General features: G+C 39.2%; 1 protein-coding gene across 5 annotated transcripts in view; it reads right to left on the bottom strand.

Annotated features, from left to right (window-relative positions):
• Positions 1 to 18,067, bottom strand: part of ANKFN1 (ankyrin repeat and fibronectin type III domain containing 1) — a 371,662-nt gene that overhangs the window by 76,208 nt on the left and 277,387 nt on the right. For all 5 annotated transcript variants that reach the window (XM_070226368.1, XM_070226369.1, XM_070226373.1 and 2 more), the window contains exon 8: positions 1,566 to 1,663. In XM_070226368.1, the coding sequence (XP_070082469.1) occupies positions 1,566 to 1,663 (98 nt within the window). The remainder of the gene's footprint in view (positions 1 to 1,565; positions 1,664 to 18,067) is intronic.

Here is an 18,067-nt window from a genome sequence, read left to right as displayed (position 1 = left end):
GGGGCATTTTAGAAGCCAGCATTTGATAAAGCATTGCTTGCAAAAATTGTAAAATGGCGTTTGAAGTTAAAAAAAAACCAGTAATCTTTGTAGAGCTTTTGCTAGGGATTTAATAATATTGGCCTTACCATATTATAAAGTTAAATTTTTTTAACATTTAAATGGGTTTCTATGTACCTCAAGGTTATGGAGATTCTGTGGAAGTGTAAATCTACTTCTAGGCTTTTATGTGATTAGGATAGTGTCTGCATTGCTCTCATTGGACGACCAAGTGGAAAAACTTAATCCCTATGAAAATGAGTTCAAATATTAGAGAAAGTCTCTATGGAGAGTTTTCCATTTTTATCACCATATCGCTTTTTCTTTTAAGCAATGGAAATTCCCTAGGGTTCTCTTTTGGCCCTCTTCCATTATGTGAGCTATAGGGTGGGAAATGAGTCTTCTGCCGATAGCATCTCTGGGGACACCCCTCAGCTCAGGGGTTTGTTTGTTCTGGTAATACACAGTTTTGGCCCCTGGTCTAGACGTGTGATGAGGACTACAAGTCAAGATTCTGTGGTGGTGACCCAAACACCAAGAAATCTATTAGAATAAGCTGGTTCACACTTAAAGAGATGCAACCTAATGCAGCTTTTTAAATGTTGGATTTCAGGATTATACTTTACAGATAATTGTTTTAGTTGACTAACCGTTTAGAGAAACAATAGCAACAACAAAATTCTCCTCTACCTTTCACGTATAAAGGTCCTAAGATATTAATTATTTGAATTGGACCCCCCAAAAATACATATTCGATTTAAGTGTACTTTAAAAATTTTTTGATTAAAAGAAGATTTTGATGATCAAGTTTTGTTTCATTTTAATTGTTTGAGGATATATAGCATTTGTTCCAGTCTGAACTGATTTGCTAAGAGTTTTTATTTTTTGCATTTCATATGCTCTTATGTCTTCTAGTTCTATAAATAGTTAACATTTAAGTTTAGATTGGTTAAACAAATAAGCACAGTTTGTTCCAGTTTTTCATTCACAGTTTAAATTGGTTCAGGTTACTGAGAAATGTAGCGCCACAATATATAGTTTCTTTTTTGTGAAAGCAGATTTAGACAGATTTCTTTTTTTAATCAAGGGTGAAGGATTTCTCTCAGGAAATTGTGTGACTCCAATTGATGACTGATCTCAACCGAGGCTGTGGGGGTGAGGGTTAGATGAGGCTGTTATTTTTACCGTCAGACAGGGAGTCAAAATTGGATCTCTCAGAGCCTTTGATCCCCCCCGAAGATTAGACTGTGATCTAGAAAGCAGCAGCTTTCAAGGCTTGCATGAGGCCAGTCTTTTTCTGATCTCCATACAACATGGCAGCTTACAAAGTGGTTCATGCTGTCTGCTCACTCCTTTGTGGAGTTCAGATTATGGATACCAGACATATCAAGCTTAACGAGTGGCAGTTGTTGCCAGAGGACTGGGTGTTGGCTGTTGCTTGCAGAATTGGCATTTGCTACCAAAATCCCAGCACAAACAACAGGGGCAGAGGCTTGGGAAGTCTAATGGGAAGATTTGGCATTTACCATTTTAAGTCCTGTGATTGTGCATCTCAGGGTCTGCAGGTTTTCCATGATTATTTCTCCAGCCGAAGGACAAAAGTCTTTAGACATGCTCCATTCCACTGGAAGGAGAGAGAGGCGAAGGGAGAAGAGAGAATGAAATTCAGTCATATATCAAGAGGCATCATAGAAACTATCATGTAATCTCTCTCAAAAACAGTGTTTACCCTCTTTCCCCTATATTGGCTCATCTAGCAATTCTCTTTGGAATGTCAAGTCAGTTTCCAAGTTCACAATTATTTTTTAAAAACAAGAGTGGAAAAGAAGTAGTCATTCGATGGTGATTAATATACCTTAAATATACATGTGTGTATGCATGTATATATGTATATAGGCACACATATCCTCAGGCACATTACATATAAAAGTTCATTGTATATAGAAGGTAAATTATTTATTGCATGTGAGAAGTGAATGGGTCATTAGGACATTACCTTCTATTCACTCCCCAAGTCTAGTTTCTGCTTCACCATTCTATTGAAAGTGCTCCTTCAAGGTCTCAGTGATATTCATAGCCCAAATAAGAAGCCTCCTTTCATTTCCTTACACATCATTTAACGCCTCTCCTTCTGGAAGCATTCTCTTCCTTTAGTGTCTTGTACACTCCTCCCCTGGCTCTCCTCCTACCTGATATCGTCTTCCAGGCTTTTTCATTGGCTTCTCTTCAGCCTGAAGATTTGAGATTTGCGGCTGACCTCTTCAATGCTCTCCCTATACCTGACATCTCCAAGGTGGGTGTTCATTCACAGGTAAATCATCCAAGTCCTAACACCCCATTTACTATGAGACCATGTTCTTTCATAACATTTACCATTGGTTGAAAAAAGGATGGTCAGGAAAGATAAATCATGCATCATTAGTAAAAGTGTCTTAAGTAACAGTTTGCACATGGCAGGATTTAAGGCAATCCTAAAGGAAGCAGGAATTTGTCACATGAAAGACAAGATGTGTACATTTTTAAACCTCATGATGACAAGCTATAGGCCTTAACATTTAAATTATGTTTTCTATGACAATTAAATACTTCAAAATTAAGCCAAACCATCCCTAAATCCTGCTGCTCCCCTTGAGTCATACAGTCCCTCTGCTTTAGAGTCACTGCCCCTGCATCCTCTGCTCTTCTTCATTATGCTCCTGGGAATCTCTCTTGCTCTCCTCACTCTCTTGAAATTGCTCTCCTAAAATTTCTAGTGCTCTGATCATCTGCAACAGCCTCTTCCCAGGAAATCCTGCCACTTTGGCCTCTCCTACTTTTTTGCCAAGTTCTTTCCCCTTGGTTTTCGTTGCATCTTCTCTTCTGTTTCTCCTGTGTCCTGATCCCCTTTTTCCAGGCTCTCCCTGGTTCCCTTTTTCCTTCTCCCTTTGATGTGATGTTTCTTGGGGATTTGGCTCTTTTTTCACTCCACACATGCTTGCCCTGAGTAGTGACCTTATTTATTCTTAGGGCTCCAACTATGCCTCTTGAAACTGGAATCCTAGGTCTAGCCTCTCTGTAGAGCTCTAACTTCCTCCTGTAAATTTCTACCTGAGTGTCCCCCACTCCACTTGAGTGTCCCCTAAGTACTTCTCATTGCCAGAATGTGTCTCTCTTCTTGTTTTCTCAATTTTAGCTCATGGCATTGCCACATATCCAGTCACCCAACCTCAAATGTCAGAGCATCCTTGCCTCCTCTTTTTCCCCAATTCCTCACAATCAGTTGATTTCTAATCCCTGTAGGTTCTACTTTTTAAATGCCTCCCATAAATTTCCCTCTCCTCCTCATGCTGAAATTACTCTAGAGCAGGCCTTTATAATCATGGGCATCAGCTGCAGTTATTTTTTTGTAGTCCTGATTGATCAATTGATCAACTCTCAGAACTGATTTTTCTGTGCATCTCATCTTTATGTGCAATCCTCTTACTATATAGCCATAATTATAGTTTAAACATGCAGATTTAATTATTTCATTCTTCCATTTAAAATCTTTTCATAGTGTCAAGTGACTCTAAAAATAAAATGAAATCTTAACTAGGCGTTCAAGGACTTTCATAATCTGGTCCCAGCCTTACTCGACTGTCCTCATCTCCTGTCATTTCCCAAAGCAAAGTCCTTGTTGTATAAGTCCCTTACATGATTATTCTGTGTACTTTTCTGCCTCTGTCTCTTTTGCTCATCTTCCAACCTTTGCTTGCTGAAACCCTACTAATCTTTTAAGACTTAGCAAAGCCAACTCTAAATTCCTCAGAAATAATTAAATAAATACACCTGTTTCTGTGTTCCCAAAGCTCTTTATTAGTATGAAAACAAGATTTGTTATACACATATTATGCTTTCTTGTATGTGTCCCTTTTCTTGTTAGATTATGAGAAGTGTGACAATCGGAAAAGGCATCATTCATTTTTTTCCTCTTTGGTACATGGATCTGTGTGTTTGGTGCGTAGAAGGTGCTTACTAAATATTTTACGAGTAAAATACATATATATTTTTCTGATTGTATGCATACACACACACATGTATATGCAGAGGAGACTGGTTTTTCCAAGATGGAGATATTTTTCTTACACGTGAATGTTCTCCTTCTCTAGTCTCTTGCCCTTTGAAGCTCTCAGGCATATTGTAAAATCTAATTAGAATCAAATGATTAAGGTTATAGGTTAACTCTCAAATCAGGACTATATCTCCTTATAAATACATATTCTAAAACATATATATATATGCATTTTAATATATGTTATATATATATGTATGTATAATTTTTTCTAAAATGTTTTATTCGGCTTATGAGCTACTAGCTCTTAAAGTAGCCAAATCTCTGAAAGTCAAATTGGAGAGGGTTTGTAATCAAAGAATAATGTTGCACGTAATTCGAGTAAAGAAAAAAAAGGAATTATTGAAGGACTTATTGCAAACAAAACAAAATTAAAATCAGCAGCAAATGTGCGAGGACAACTAGAAAGAGCAAAGAATATAGGAAAATTGTGGAAACAAACTGTTTTTGGTTGTCATTGAAACATACGAGGTTGACTGATGTGGAGCTCCAAGCTCAAGGCTGAGAATCAAGAGCTTCTGATCCCCCACTAAGGATTCAGAAGAACTAGGGATTAGTGGGAACAATACTGGATTATTTGGCAAGTGATTAATGAAAAGTTGCTCAAAGATACAATCTTTAAAATTTCTGAAGAAAAAGCTTAGTTTTGAATAAAAACTGTTCATGTTCAATTGAAATATGTTTTACATAGCATGTTTCAGGTGGAAAAGAGAACCTGGCTTCTTGAAAAACAAAACAAAAAGCAAATAGAAACATGTTTGTAAGGAGGTGTGGTTCTGCGTTGGGAGTTAGAAAGTTTTAAGCATTTAAGTCTAATTAAATCTTATAACACATCTGGATTTCAAAGGGGAAGGGGCGAGAGAAAGAGAAGATTCACATGGAAGAAAAAAAATTCTCCATGTTGGAATGGCCAGTCTATTCTGGGGCAACCAGTAGTCTTTTCCCTCTATGTACTTCCTTGGATTGTCAGACTCTTTGGACATGAAGGAGCTTCTGGTCATTTAAAGAACAAGGGAGCGAAAGCTAGTGAGCAGCAATCACTTTGAGAGCCAACTGGGACTTCTAAGAAGGCAACTTAGCATGGTCTCTCTGGAAAGTTATATGTAGGTAGTTTAAAGACTTAATATTAAAGCCATGAGAAAAGCACTTATAAGCCTGCTCTAAATCCCTGAAGGGCTAGAGCCATGTATATGAAGTTTAAAACTATATAAGACTTATAATTTTAAGATAAAGATCAAGGCGACTGTTTCTACTTAGGTTTGGGAAATAGAAGCAGGGTTTAATCATGCAGTGGCTCATAGCAGTTGGACATTAGCAAGAAAGGTACCAGACAAAACCTAGGTGTTAGTATTTCTTAAAATTTGGCTCTGGCTCAGACTGTGGTTCACTATATTTATATCGAATAACACGAATATTTTGAATGTGACGTTTTGTTATTTTAACAAATATTTCATTTTTATCTAAGCTTTAGAAATATAGAGTCATTTGGGTGGGAGTGTTCTGGCTGAACACCACCATTTTCCTGATGGCAGCTATAAAAACCAAAGGCCAAAAGCATAAGAAGAAAAAGAAGGTCTGACCTTGTTACCTGAAGTCTATAATGTGAGGAGAAATGTCACAGAATCAGTGACAAGAGTAGAAAATTCATGACTAAAAGTGTTAGGATGCATAAGCAGGGAAGTTAGTCTAAAGCTCAGATAAATTTCAAGCCTCATGGTGTGGACTGTGTGATTAATACATCCTGCTTTTGCTGATAACGCTTTTAGGTTTCAGGCCAGCCTTTTAGAGATGAAGACTATGCAAAAGTAAAGGCATAAGAGAACATTGCAGCAATGTCCAATTAATTTCTATTCAATTGATTAAAAAAAAACCCAAACCTGCTATTGTCCAGGTTCTCCCTAAAGTCTCAAAAGCCTCAAAGCCCAGAGTTGTTTTATCCTGTTCACAATTTAGGGGTATACTTAAAAGAGGAAAGAGGCTCTGCCCAAACCCTCCACTTTAGCCTAGCTAGTCGGTTGATCTCAGATCTATTGCTTATGCTGATTTCTCTTCTGGTATGCTCTCCTCTGTCCCCAAATCATCTTCCTCTTCATTCAAACAGGACTCGTTCAAGGTCTTCTCCTTTCTGTAGCTTTCCCTGGCTTTCGAGAGGCAGCTCCTTTGCCAGTTTTCCATAGCAATTTTAATATATCTCTTACATTGCACTTGGTTTATTGTTTTGCATTTACTTTTTAAGATGTCAGTCTCTTCTGTAGTCTATAAGCTCTTTGAGGGCAAGGACCATATTGGATTAATACCAGTTTCCAAAGCACCTATCGTAGCACCTAGTACAGTATAGGTGGCTCAGTAAGTGTTGGGTGAATTGAACGCTTGATTCTTGACTCCAGAATGCTTAAAGTCTAAGTTAGATAGAAATCTGATGCTGGTACATAAAAAATAAGAAAACAGTGTCGGAATAGAAAAAATGCAGTCAAAAGAGAACGAAAGTTTCTTGAGCTGCCCATTAAGTGGTTGAGATGGAGATTAACTCCTGGCCTCTAGATTCCCAGCATCCCAGACTCTTCACTTGTTCATACTGCCTCTCAGGAACCAAAAAAATAAGTTTGTTTCCTATTCCCTATCAGCACTTCTGTGGAACCAAAACAGCATTCTTACTGGCCATACTCATCCCGGCGCCTTAGCTAATGAACGGAATTTGGCTAGACTGACCAGCCCAGCACCAGAGCATTATGAAATCTTCCCCTGATCCATCTAATTGTGCAGTTACTAACCTTTCAGTCCAACCGTAGCACAAGAGGAAGAAAGAAGGAGAGAAGGACATGCTGAGAAACCCAGAGAGATCAGATACAGTCATTTCTAGAGATGAGAAGATGTGTCTTGCTGAAGCATGAACCCTCTCAGCATTTGTGGGTTTTAAATTGGGAACTGACATGAAAACTCTGGATCTGGGAATTCTGTTTAGCTCTGGCAAAATACGAGGTCGGGACCGCTTGCATTTTTTATTTTAAATTCCCTTGGTAGTCCTAGGAGCAGGGGCATGCATTACTTTCAAACAAGAATCTTTATTGTTTGCATAGCACACAGTCTTCCAGTTAATTAGAAAAACATTTTTTTCCCAAATTAAATTTCCCTAGAAAAACAATGATTTAAATTAAGGGCAAAAGGCTTTTTTTTTTTTGGACACTAGTAAAGCCTTCTTGCACCCACTACTTCTAGAAGATTAAAAGGAAAGCAGGAATCGGAAGGCTACATTCATTTATATATTGTCAGGTTCTGCTATCCACGAAAATAATATGCGCCTCTCTGTAAACGTTGTGTACTATCTTAGTTTGCCTGCTATCTGATGGAGCTCCATACAGGTACTGACAGGGAGGAGGAACGTCTAAACGTTTGGGTCTTTGAAAGTACATAAGGACTACAAGTAACCACAAAAAAAGCTCCACAGTCTGACCCATTTGCTTCTTTATTTCCCTCTAATAGTTCACCTTATTATGGCTTCTATCTAAATTTGATCTTTCTCTTGATTCCCTTGGCTTTTGAAATGAAAGGTGTTATGATTTTTATGTATCTTACTGCTACTAATAGTTCTTTCTTTTTCCAAGCCTAGCATGAAATGTTTGTTGAATGAATAGTAGTTTTCCAGAGGCCCAGCTATTGCCAGCCTGATGTCTGCAGTGAGATTGATGGAGTTTCACCTCTCATGTATGTATTTGGTCACTTAACCAGGGGTGCCTTCAAACAAAACTTCCCTCACTAGTTTCTGCAGTTTTGGGATGAGAAACTCTGAATAATCTGCACTAGTGGAGTTATTGGAAGCTTAAGTAATCCTCAAGCCCACATCATATAGAAATGACTTTTTTCTTTACATTTATAGGATATCTTTCCTTAGTAGATTCATCTACTGGCTTTCCTAGAACATTAAACTAAGAGTTGGGAAGATCTCAGACTTATCACAAAGTACAGAGTGCAAAAATCCACTTATCATGTCACATCTAAGACTAGGTGGTGTGATAGGGTACCTTTTAGAGGCAATACAAATAGGGCGATGGAGGAAGTAGGAGCTTGGCCCCGATCCACATTTAGATGGGGTAAATGCAGTAGGGGGTTGGAGTTGACCCATATGGCTTGTGAGAAGTGATTGTTAAAATTTCAGGAATTTTGCGAGCTGGTGGTTAAACACAGCCATCATTAAAAATTAAGTTGTATAAACTTAAATAACTTATGTTAAAGACAAAGACAGTAAATACTTAAATCTCATCATTTCTTATTCTGCTGCATTTTACTATTCTTTATACTCTTGAGGTTATTGATATCTGTTGTATCCGTGCGGGAAGAATAGTATATAATGGTGTACTACTGCACATCTCTTTACAAACATTTTAGTGATTGGTAGCTTGAAATTGGTCATGGTGGGAATCTTTATACCATAGAAATCAGCAAATGCTGTAAACTAGGGCATGATTTTTTATTTTGTGAACTGTATTGACCAGGTATTGGCAAACTGCAGTTCCATAAGCCAAATCCAGTTGGAGGTCTTGTTTTGTATGGCCCAGGAGCTAAGGATGGTTTTGGTTTTTACATTTTTAAAGGATTCTAAAACACACACACACACACACAAACAAAGAGGAATATGTGACAGACACCATATGTGGTCCACAAAGCCTAATATATTTACTCTCTGGTCCCTTTACAGGGGAAATTTGCTGACCATTGGTCTAGACTTAAGAAAGTGGTGGAGAAAATGTTAATAATGCAGATTAAAAGTTTCTGTAGCTATTACATTGTGAATAACACAAAAAAATTGAGGAAATATTCTTCCAGTACTGAAAAACTGTTACTTGTTTCAACAAAGAAGTTGCTTATGTCATTGACAAATGAGTGAAGTTCCAACATAAGTCTTTGTTATTTCATTTTTGTTTTAGTTCCTTAAAGTAAATGAAGCTATCGACTAACATTTATATGGCAACTACATCGTCCATTAATTGCAGCTGTAGGTTGGCTTACAGATTCAAGAGTATGATAAAAACAAACTAAAGCATTTTGGGAGAATCTGTAGGCTAAAGGAATTTACAATAAAGAGTATTGTATATTTTATTATGGTTTGTAAATTGTGTGCTACATATTCTGTCAGTAAAATTTATAATAGACGTGTGTGTTTGTATGTATGCATGTATATACATGTATATATGTGTGTGTATATGTATATATGTGAATAAGTATATATATACATGCATACACATATATGTATATATACACATACATATGCACACACACACAAACACATACTTTTTTTTCCCCACAGAGCCAATTGTTAAACATTTATCTTTACACCACTGGATAAATGCTAGGTGATTGCTCAGATGGACTCTAGGGGTGGGTGTATCCTGATGAGCAAGGTACAGTGTCCAAGGGGAGTAGATCTCTCAGGCATAATTTAGGTAACATTCTGTTACCAGGAGACAAGAATGAGGTAGGTAAATCCCTTTAGGGGGACGAGTGGCACGGTGAGGGAATCTGGGGCAAAAGTTCAGTTACTAAGCAGTCACCCTCTGAGAAGTCTGCGCAGTGGCCAGGCCCCAGGCACTGGGCAGTACAGGTGCCCAGGCTCCCTGTGTCAGTTCTTCCTGCCCAAGCCAGGGCTGACCCAGAAACTGGAGCAGCACACAGCCTGCAGGGTGGACATCTATGGATTTGACAGCAACAGGGATGGCAGAGTCAGGGGCTGACCAACAGAAACCGAAATGTTGATTGTATGTGTGGCAGGATGTACCAGTCCAGTTCTCCTGATGGCCTGAAAGAGCTCCACACCTAAACAGGATTATCTGGGCTTCGTTATTATAATATTCTTTTTATATTTTATTTTTATGCATTATTATTATATCTTATTTCATGGTTATCTGGGCTCTATGAATGGGTACTTTTAGGACACTATGAACTGAAAATAGGCACTTTGGTCATTAATTCAGACACACTTTTCACTTTTCCTTGGAACACTGCCATATCCTTGAATTGTAAGATGTCTAGATAGATTTTCACTTGTTTTAGACTACTTTTTAAGAGAAGCTGTCCAGATAATAATTTTTGTTCATTAAAGAAGTATGAGCTCTTTAAAGGCTGCAATGGATAAAGCTGAACAATTGCCCAGACTCAAAACCAAGTGGTGTTTAGAGATCTGAAGGCTGGGACTGCCACCCCATCACTCCTCTTCCGAAAATAGGCAGCATCTGACATCTCTTTCATGGAGTTAGAGCTCTTCTCCTAGTGAAGCTTCCCAGGATGCTGAGATTTTTGTTTGGTTTGGTTTCCAGCAGAGGAATGCCCTTCTTGCCTTCAGGGAGAGAGCTCTAGCAAGCTATTTTACATTTCCAAAGGATACAAAGCAGGGAAGCACAGGATCAGCTGTCTGATTTATACACACAGATCCAATATATGTGGCCAATTCACAGCTTTCTGAATCCTGTTGGGCCCTTATGGAATTAAAATAACCAGCCACAAGGGCAAAAGCAAAAGCGTTCCAACTTTCCTCCCAGATAACAAGCTTTCATTCAGAGAAAGGCACTCTAACTATTTGGCTTTCCTTTCATTCTCCTACTATACTCTTTCTTAACACGGCATTTTCCTCCTTATAACTTTTACTAACAAATTAAACTCCTTGAGGACAGGACCCATGCCATATTGATCTTTAGATACCCACCCCAGTCTCTCTTGTAGAAGTAATGGGGTAGGGGCTTAGATCAAGTGGGTTTGACTTATATGTGGACATTGATAGGCAGGCGACAATCCTCATAGATCCATTTTGCTCCCTATGATCTACAAAATAAGGATTCCTTAGCTGAACGTTTAACCCAATTTCTGAGCCTTATTTTGCGCTACTCCCTGCATTTACCCTGTGCTCCAGGAAAGTAAAACTAACACTTATTATTGAAAATCAACCACGTTCTTTTACAGATAATTTCATCATTTATTTCTCACAATATTCCTGCAAGATAGGCTAAGTCATTCCTTCAATAATTCTACCAATTTAACAAGTGGCAGAACTGGGAATTAAAGCTAGCTCTGTGTGAACCCCAAACTCACCTATAACCTCTTATGGAGCCTGGGATAAAATCCTCAATTCTTATCCTGATCTACAAGGCTCTGGCTGATCTGGGCCTTCTCCATATTCTAGCTCCAGTTTCATCGCACCCACTTGTTCTCTCTCTTTTTCCGAGTTTTAGATCCTTGAACATATCAGGCTCTTTCCTCTCTCACACATACCGTTCTTCCTCCTCCTTTCTGACTTTCATTTCATGAATTATCCCTTCCTTTTCCCTCAGCAATCAATGCCAAAATCATTTCTGCACATAAGCCTTCTCTGATCCCAAGGTAACATTAAGTCCTATTATCTCTCTCAGAGCACAAAACACTGTTTTTTTGTAGCACAGTAATTATCTATTGGTGTGATTATATCTTTAATCCTGTAAGCTCTACAAGGACAGTGACTGTGTGTGTGTGTATATATATATTCCCAAACAGCTAGCATATGCCATAGTGTATAGTAGGTCAATAAATGCTTAGTAAATTGATGTTAGATCAGCTAGGTTGTGGGGATATGGAGAGGCAAGTGACATGGTCCCTGGCCTCAAGATGCTTACAGTTTAATATTATGGTCCATTTTTACAGATGAGGACAAGACGTATGGAAAGGCCAAGTCTATCTCAGACCAAAGTTCGTTCCCCATCACCATGCAAACGCTCAGAAACTTGCCAGCCTGATGCCTCTCCCATCTTCCCTTGTCAAAAACTTGCTCAAGTGAAAGGCTCAGGCTCCTTCAACTCTGGGTCCTTCTCTCTGATTTCCCAGAGTAATTTTATCTGTCATTCCTTCTGGCATTAATACTCTTCTTGTTTTGTTTTATAATGATTCATGCATATGTATTTCCAACTGTACTTACACGATATATTTCAAATTGGTCTCCTTTAATTTTTTTAACTCCATTACTATCACCCTCATCCAAGCTGCCGTTGTTTCACATTAGTACTGCTAATACAGTTTAATAGCTGAACTAGTCTCTCTGCCTCTGTTTATACCCCCACCAATCCACTGAAGCCAGATGATCTCTTCAAAGCATAATCATATCACAATACTTTTTCTTTACTGAAACCTTGTAATTGCGCTTGAAATAAAATCCAAAGTTCTTCACATAGTCTCCATCAGGGGTTGGCAAACTGAGACCTGTAAGCCAAATCCAGTCTACCACCTGTTTTTGTATATAGCCTGTGAACTAAGAATGGTTTTTATATTGAAAAATAAAATAAAATATTTTGTAACATGAAAAGCATATGAAATTCAAATTTCAGTGTCCATAAATAAAATTTTATTGGAACACAACACCACTCATTCTTTTACATATTGTCTCAATGTTAGAATTGAATAGTTGCAATAGAAGCCATATGGCCTGCAAGGCCTAAAATATTTACTATCTGACCCTTTATAGAAAGACTTTGCAGACCCCTAGTCTACAAGGAGTCATGATCTGGGTCCTGCCTACTTCTTTGAAACTTCCTGTCTATGATTCTACCCACTTTGTTTTATCTGCACTTTCTGTTTCTCTAACTTATGAAGTTATTTCTACCAGATTTATCCTGCCTCTCTAATACATTATCCTCTTTTATTTTATTTTTAGTATTTATCATTATCTGAAATAATCTTATTTATTTATTAGTTTACTTGTTTACCCAAGAAAACGTCAACTCCATCGGCTTGTCTGTTTTTTCCCCATTGTACCCCCAGGGCCCAGAAGAGGATCTGCACATTGTGGGCATCCAAAAAATTTGTGTTAAATGAGCATTTTATCTTCCCTGTAAGTTCTTTAGGGCAGACGCTGTGTCTGACTCAGTTTTGCATCCCCCACAGTTGGCCAACATTGTGCCTCATATGGAGTAATAGCTCTAAAAATAGCTCTTGAATGAATAAAATGCTAGTCACTTACTCTTCCTCCTGGGACAAAGTAAGAAAACACTGGTTGTCAGCTGGATACCAAGAAACAATAATGTGTACAGCTTCTTTTTGCCTCATCTACACTCCATTGTTTGAGAGTACATTTTAAGCAGGGGCTATGGATTCCAGTAGATTCCTTGAAGAACAGTGACTTTGGGTACTTCACGTTCCCCAATAAAAGATATTTCTGGTTGATGCAGAGTTAGGCCAGGTGTTTTCTGATAATGGGAAAGGACCATTGGCAAAGGCTGAAGTTTCCTAAGAAAATTGCTCCCATTATTTTTTAAAAGGTTATAGATCACCTTTTAAAATCTTGCATGTGTAAAATGTTACAAAAAATAAAAGGTAAAAAGAAAATCCTGAATTATGCAAAAATGATAATGGCTTATAGGAAGCTAATGCTTAGTGATCTTTGGAGGATGCTAGGAAAACATCTATTCATATTTACTGGGGCACTGTGCTTTACTTCTAAATATTTCACTTAATCTTCATAACAATCCTATATGGTAGGTAATATTTTTCTCATTTTACAGATGAGGAAACTGAGACTCAAAACTTTTCAATAACTAGCTTAAGGCCTCACATCTTATCAATGCAGAGTCTGGATTTGAACCCCTGTCTATTTTGCCTGCCTCCCAAGCCCATATGAGGAGAAAGTGATAAATGGACTAACAGCCATGTTGAGTTCTTTTAAGCCAGAGAAAGCTCCAACTGTGAAAAGCTTGCAGAAAGTATTTGCAATATTTGACTTCTACTGAGTGAACCTAAGGCTGGGGCTCCTGGTTGGCGCCTCTGTCCCCTTTCCCCAAGGTCCAGAGTTGTCTCTAATACTGTGATTTCCTTGTTATGGTTTCAAGAGGGAATGAGAGTTGGGGGCAGTGACCACCGAGCAGAACAGGGGATTGTACTGATGCTGGGGGACTGTGAGTCTCATGAAGGTGTTCTGTATTTTTATGTCAGCTACATGTGGCTGTGGTGGCCAAGATAAGTACTGATTTTTTAAAAAATAAACAGCAACATAAACAGTCACAGAAGACTCGTGTAAATTGCTGGCACATAATTTGAGCCTGGCTCATGTTATGCAACCTCACTGGTGCCAAGTCTTCTTCCTCCCCCCACCCCAATAGCCTACTCTGGCCCTCCCCAGTCCTGAATAAGTCTCATGTCTTTTTTCACCTGTTTCTCTCTCCTCTGGCTAGAGATACTCTCTTATAAGGTGAGAGGTAGGGTGGATGACCTGGGAACAAACCAACTCCAAAGTGGGAGCAGTGCCCCGGTATCCAAAGGAATTTGTGAAAGAATAGAAATAAAGAAAGAAAGAAAGAACCAGAACACCTTGGGAGCAGCCAGCCACAGCCCTCCTCCCTTTGTGTCTCACTAAGGGGAACTTGCTGTTTGGGTGCCTCCCTTGTGTATTTGCTTTCACATTCTACTGTTAATTACTCAACAAGGTGCGTTATTGATCCTTAAAAATCCCATCTTTCGATTTTCCCATCAAGGCAAGGAGAAGCCTTCTGGAGCTTCCCAGAGAGACAAAGAGTCCTGTCTTCCTCTCTCAGGCTCAGCTTCTGTTTGTGTGTGGATGATCTGACTGGTTAATGTTGAGGGTGCAAACCTCAATGTGCTCATATGAGGGTTCTTTATTTGGGGTTCAGGAATCCCAAATGGGTTTCAGGGGATCAAAGAAAACCCTTCATATTGTAAGCAACATACATGTATTTTTTTTTCCAGACCCCTATGAAAGGTTACACATCACAGTGTACAATGTATATGCTAGCTGGGGCTGTTTGAAGGGCCTAATTACTTTCCTTGGGATAGTGCTGTGGTTATTTCTATGTTTTTTGTTTCCTTAGGTATCTGCATTTCTACTTATATGTGATGTCTGTCTATTTTCAGCATTCGCAAAACACAGTTGAATCAACAGCTTGAACCTAAAATGTATAATGTTAAGCATTTTCCAGCTTATCTGTTTAACTGGCAGTTTTACCCGTGTCTTTTATTTTGGTCCATGGGAGCAACTGGCACATAGTAGGTGCCCAGTAAAGATGTCTGAAATGAATGAATGCAATAATTCATTTAATAAAGAAGACTTTGTCACATTCACAGTTAAAAAGGAAGAACTAGACCACTATTTTGTACACATTCACAAGAGGTCACCCACTGTGGGAAGGATGGAAGAAAGCAGCTCTTCAAATTCTGAAAAGTCTTTTTTCTAAGATAACAAGGCAGGGCAGGAAAGTTGTTATCAATATTTATATCTTGGTAGTAAAGTACTAGGCCACAGACAGTGAGAAAAAGAATTATGTGGACTGATTGGAGGAGATACACGTAATAGATTCTCAGTAAATAAAGATAGTTGAATTTATTGAATTTTGTGTCTGTTGGCCCAATATCCAACCCCAAGCTGATTACTGGCACATTTAGGATAAGAAATCAAATCCAACTTCAATCTAGTGCTGATTAGCTGATTGATTTATCCTACTTTCATTGACGCTCTACTAGAGACCAGTTGCTGGGGATAAAAATGTGAATACAGCCTGATCTTAGCCCTCAAGACAGTTACAGTCCAATGGGGGAGACAGACCAGTCAATACAAGATGATAATGCAGTATGATGAATGCTGTGATAGAGGTAGGCTCAGAGTGGAAGCATCCTGAAGAGTCTCGGGAGAGCGTAGTTAGGGATAGCTTTCTGGACAAGCTGGCTCTTGGCGGAGCCCTAAAAGATGTACAGGTCTGCCAATGGAAGAGAGTGGTTAAAGGCATTCCAGACAGAGGTTGCTGCATGTGCAAAGGCCCAGAATCATAATATGGTCAGCAAATTGCAAGGTGATTATCGGGAGCATGAGAAGAGATGATGTGGGATGGGAGTGTGACTTTAATCATAGATGAGATTCCACAGGGAGGCAGGAGCTCGGTGTCATGCTAAGAAGGGTCAACAGTATTTTGAAGTCATTTTGGAGCTACTCAAAATCAGTCCATTATATGATCAGACTTGCATTTTAGAAAAATCACTCTTGTGGCTTGTGGGAGAAAAACTGGAGATGGGTAAGGCTGTAGTCAGGGAGACCAGAAAGATATTAGTGCAGTGATCCATGTGAGACAGGATACCAGCTCAGGGTTGGCATTATCTTCACACTTTGTGAGGAGGAGGAAACTGCCTGACTTCCTGTTACCCACCAAGAAACAGCTTTTCCAATTCATTGAGGCATTTGTAAGCAAAATTGTTATGTAAACCCAAATATCTGGCATCTCAAGTTCTCATCGGAAATGGTGAATAGTGAAGTTCAACTACATTTTTTTTTTAAAAAACCAAGAGCTATTAGCAACACTGTATACTTAAAAATTTCCAAATCAAATATCGTGGTCATATCAAAAACCATGCTCACTCTCCAGGTGTATGTAACTGGTCTCAGCTTTACTTCAATTTCAATTGCAAACGGTAATAAAAACATTGACATCTCATTGCTCATTTAATATTTATGTAGCTGTCACCATCTCAGTTTTACACTTGCAAAACCTTAGAGTTGGTTGGATTTGAGGTGAGCTGAAATCCCCTTTGACAGTAGGTTTTTTGGGGGATGCTTTCATCCTTAAATAACTTTCAAAACAACACTCAGATAGTGGCAAGAGATCAAAGAAATGCTCTATTACCATGGGGGCTGCTGAAACTGTTATTTCCTCCACAAAAGTTCTCCCTTTGCAGAGAAGAAAGTAGATCAGCCTTCTTAGGGACTGGAGCAAACACTCCTCTATGCAGAAGCAGACCCAAGCCCGGTCAGATGTACATTCATACTGTACATGCTGGGTGGCAGGGCTGTAAACGTGAATAAGACATCGTCTTTACCCTAGGATTCACAGCCTGGCAGGCAGATGGATAAAGATCCAGGCAATTACAGTAAGATGCGATGCTCCCTATAGCAAGAGGTGGACAAAGTACTATTGAAGTTCCAAGATCAGCAAATTTGGGAGGAAGATGGGATAGGGGAAGGTAACATTTGCTCCGGGCTTTGGAGACTGAGTAGGATTTTACCACACAGACAGGCATTTCGGGCAGAGAGAACATGGGTTGAAAGACTGGCTCATGGTCAGGTAAAAGAAGAAGGTTTTACAGCACAGGAAAGCAAGATGTGGGGGCTGATGGATGGGCTGATAGTAAAAGTCCTTAAATGCAATGCTGAAGGTTGGGTTTTCCTCTCTTGGGAGCCAGTATAGGTGTATGAACAGGAGAATGACATGATCAGTTCATGTTTTAATTTGATGACCAGTACTGGTGTAAGGAGGGTAATGGGGGACCATTTAAATCTCTCCAGCTCTGCTAGGTTAGTTCTTACTCCTATATTTCAAGTAAGGGAGCTATCTGATTCTTAGGGGGTTTCAGTGACCTCCCTGACAGCTAGTAGGTGCAGGTGTTACAGCTCAGCAGTACAACCTCTGACTTCAATTCCTATAGACACCCCATGCCTATGTGACACATAGCACCAGACCTCTTTGTTTTTTGTAGAGCCTATAGTTTATAATATGTGGCGTTGGTGGTGAATATCATTCACCACCAACACTGTGTACGGATAACTTACATTTCCTGTGAAGGTGTGCCATACCTGAGAAGAGTGAACTTTCTACACAATTCTTTTTTTTCCTTACTTCAACTCAGTCACCAAGATGAATCTCCTCAGAGTAATTGCTGGATGGTGTTGACAGATGCTTGAATCACATCATCTTAACTGCAGCAGTGCTGACAGCAGACCCCAGGGAGATCTGCTGCATGCACCCACTCTTGCCTTCGCCCTCCCAGGACAGGGCCAGAACTCTGGGAACCTGGACACTTGCAGTTCTAGACCTGGAACATGGTTTCATTCATTGTGGAAAACCTGGTGGAGGGCTCTGCTTGAAGTTCACCTTTGTATCACCAGACCTGCCATTGAGCTCCAGCAGTAAATGAAAGCAGAAAGCTAGAGTT

The sequence above is a fragment of the Equus caballus genome, chromosome 11 (assembly GCF_041296265.1).
Source record: "Equus caballus isolate H_3958 breed thoroughbred chromosome 11, TB-T2T, whole genome shotgun sequence".
NCBI lineage: Eukaryota > Metazoa > Chordata > Mammalia > Perissodactyla > Equidae > Equus > Equus caballus.
Note: the sequence above shows the minus strand (reverse complement) of the source record. Positions and strands in the feature narration are given on the sequence as shown.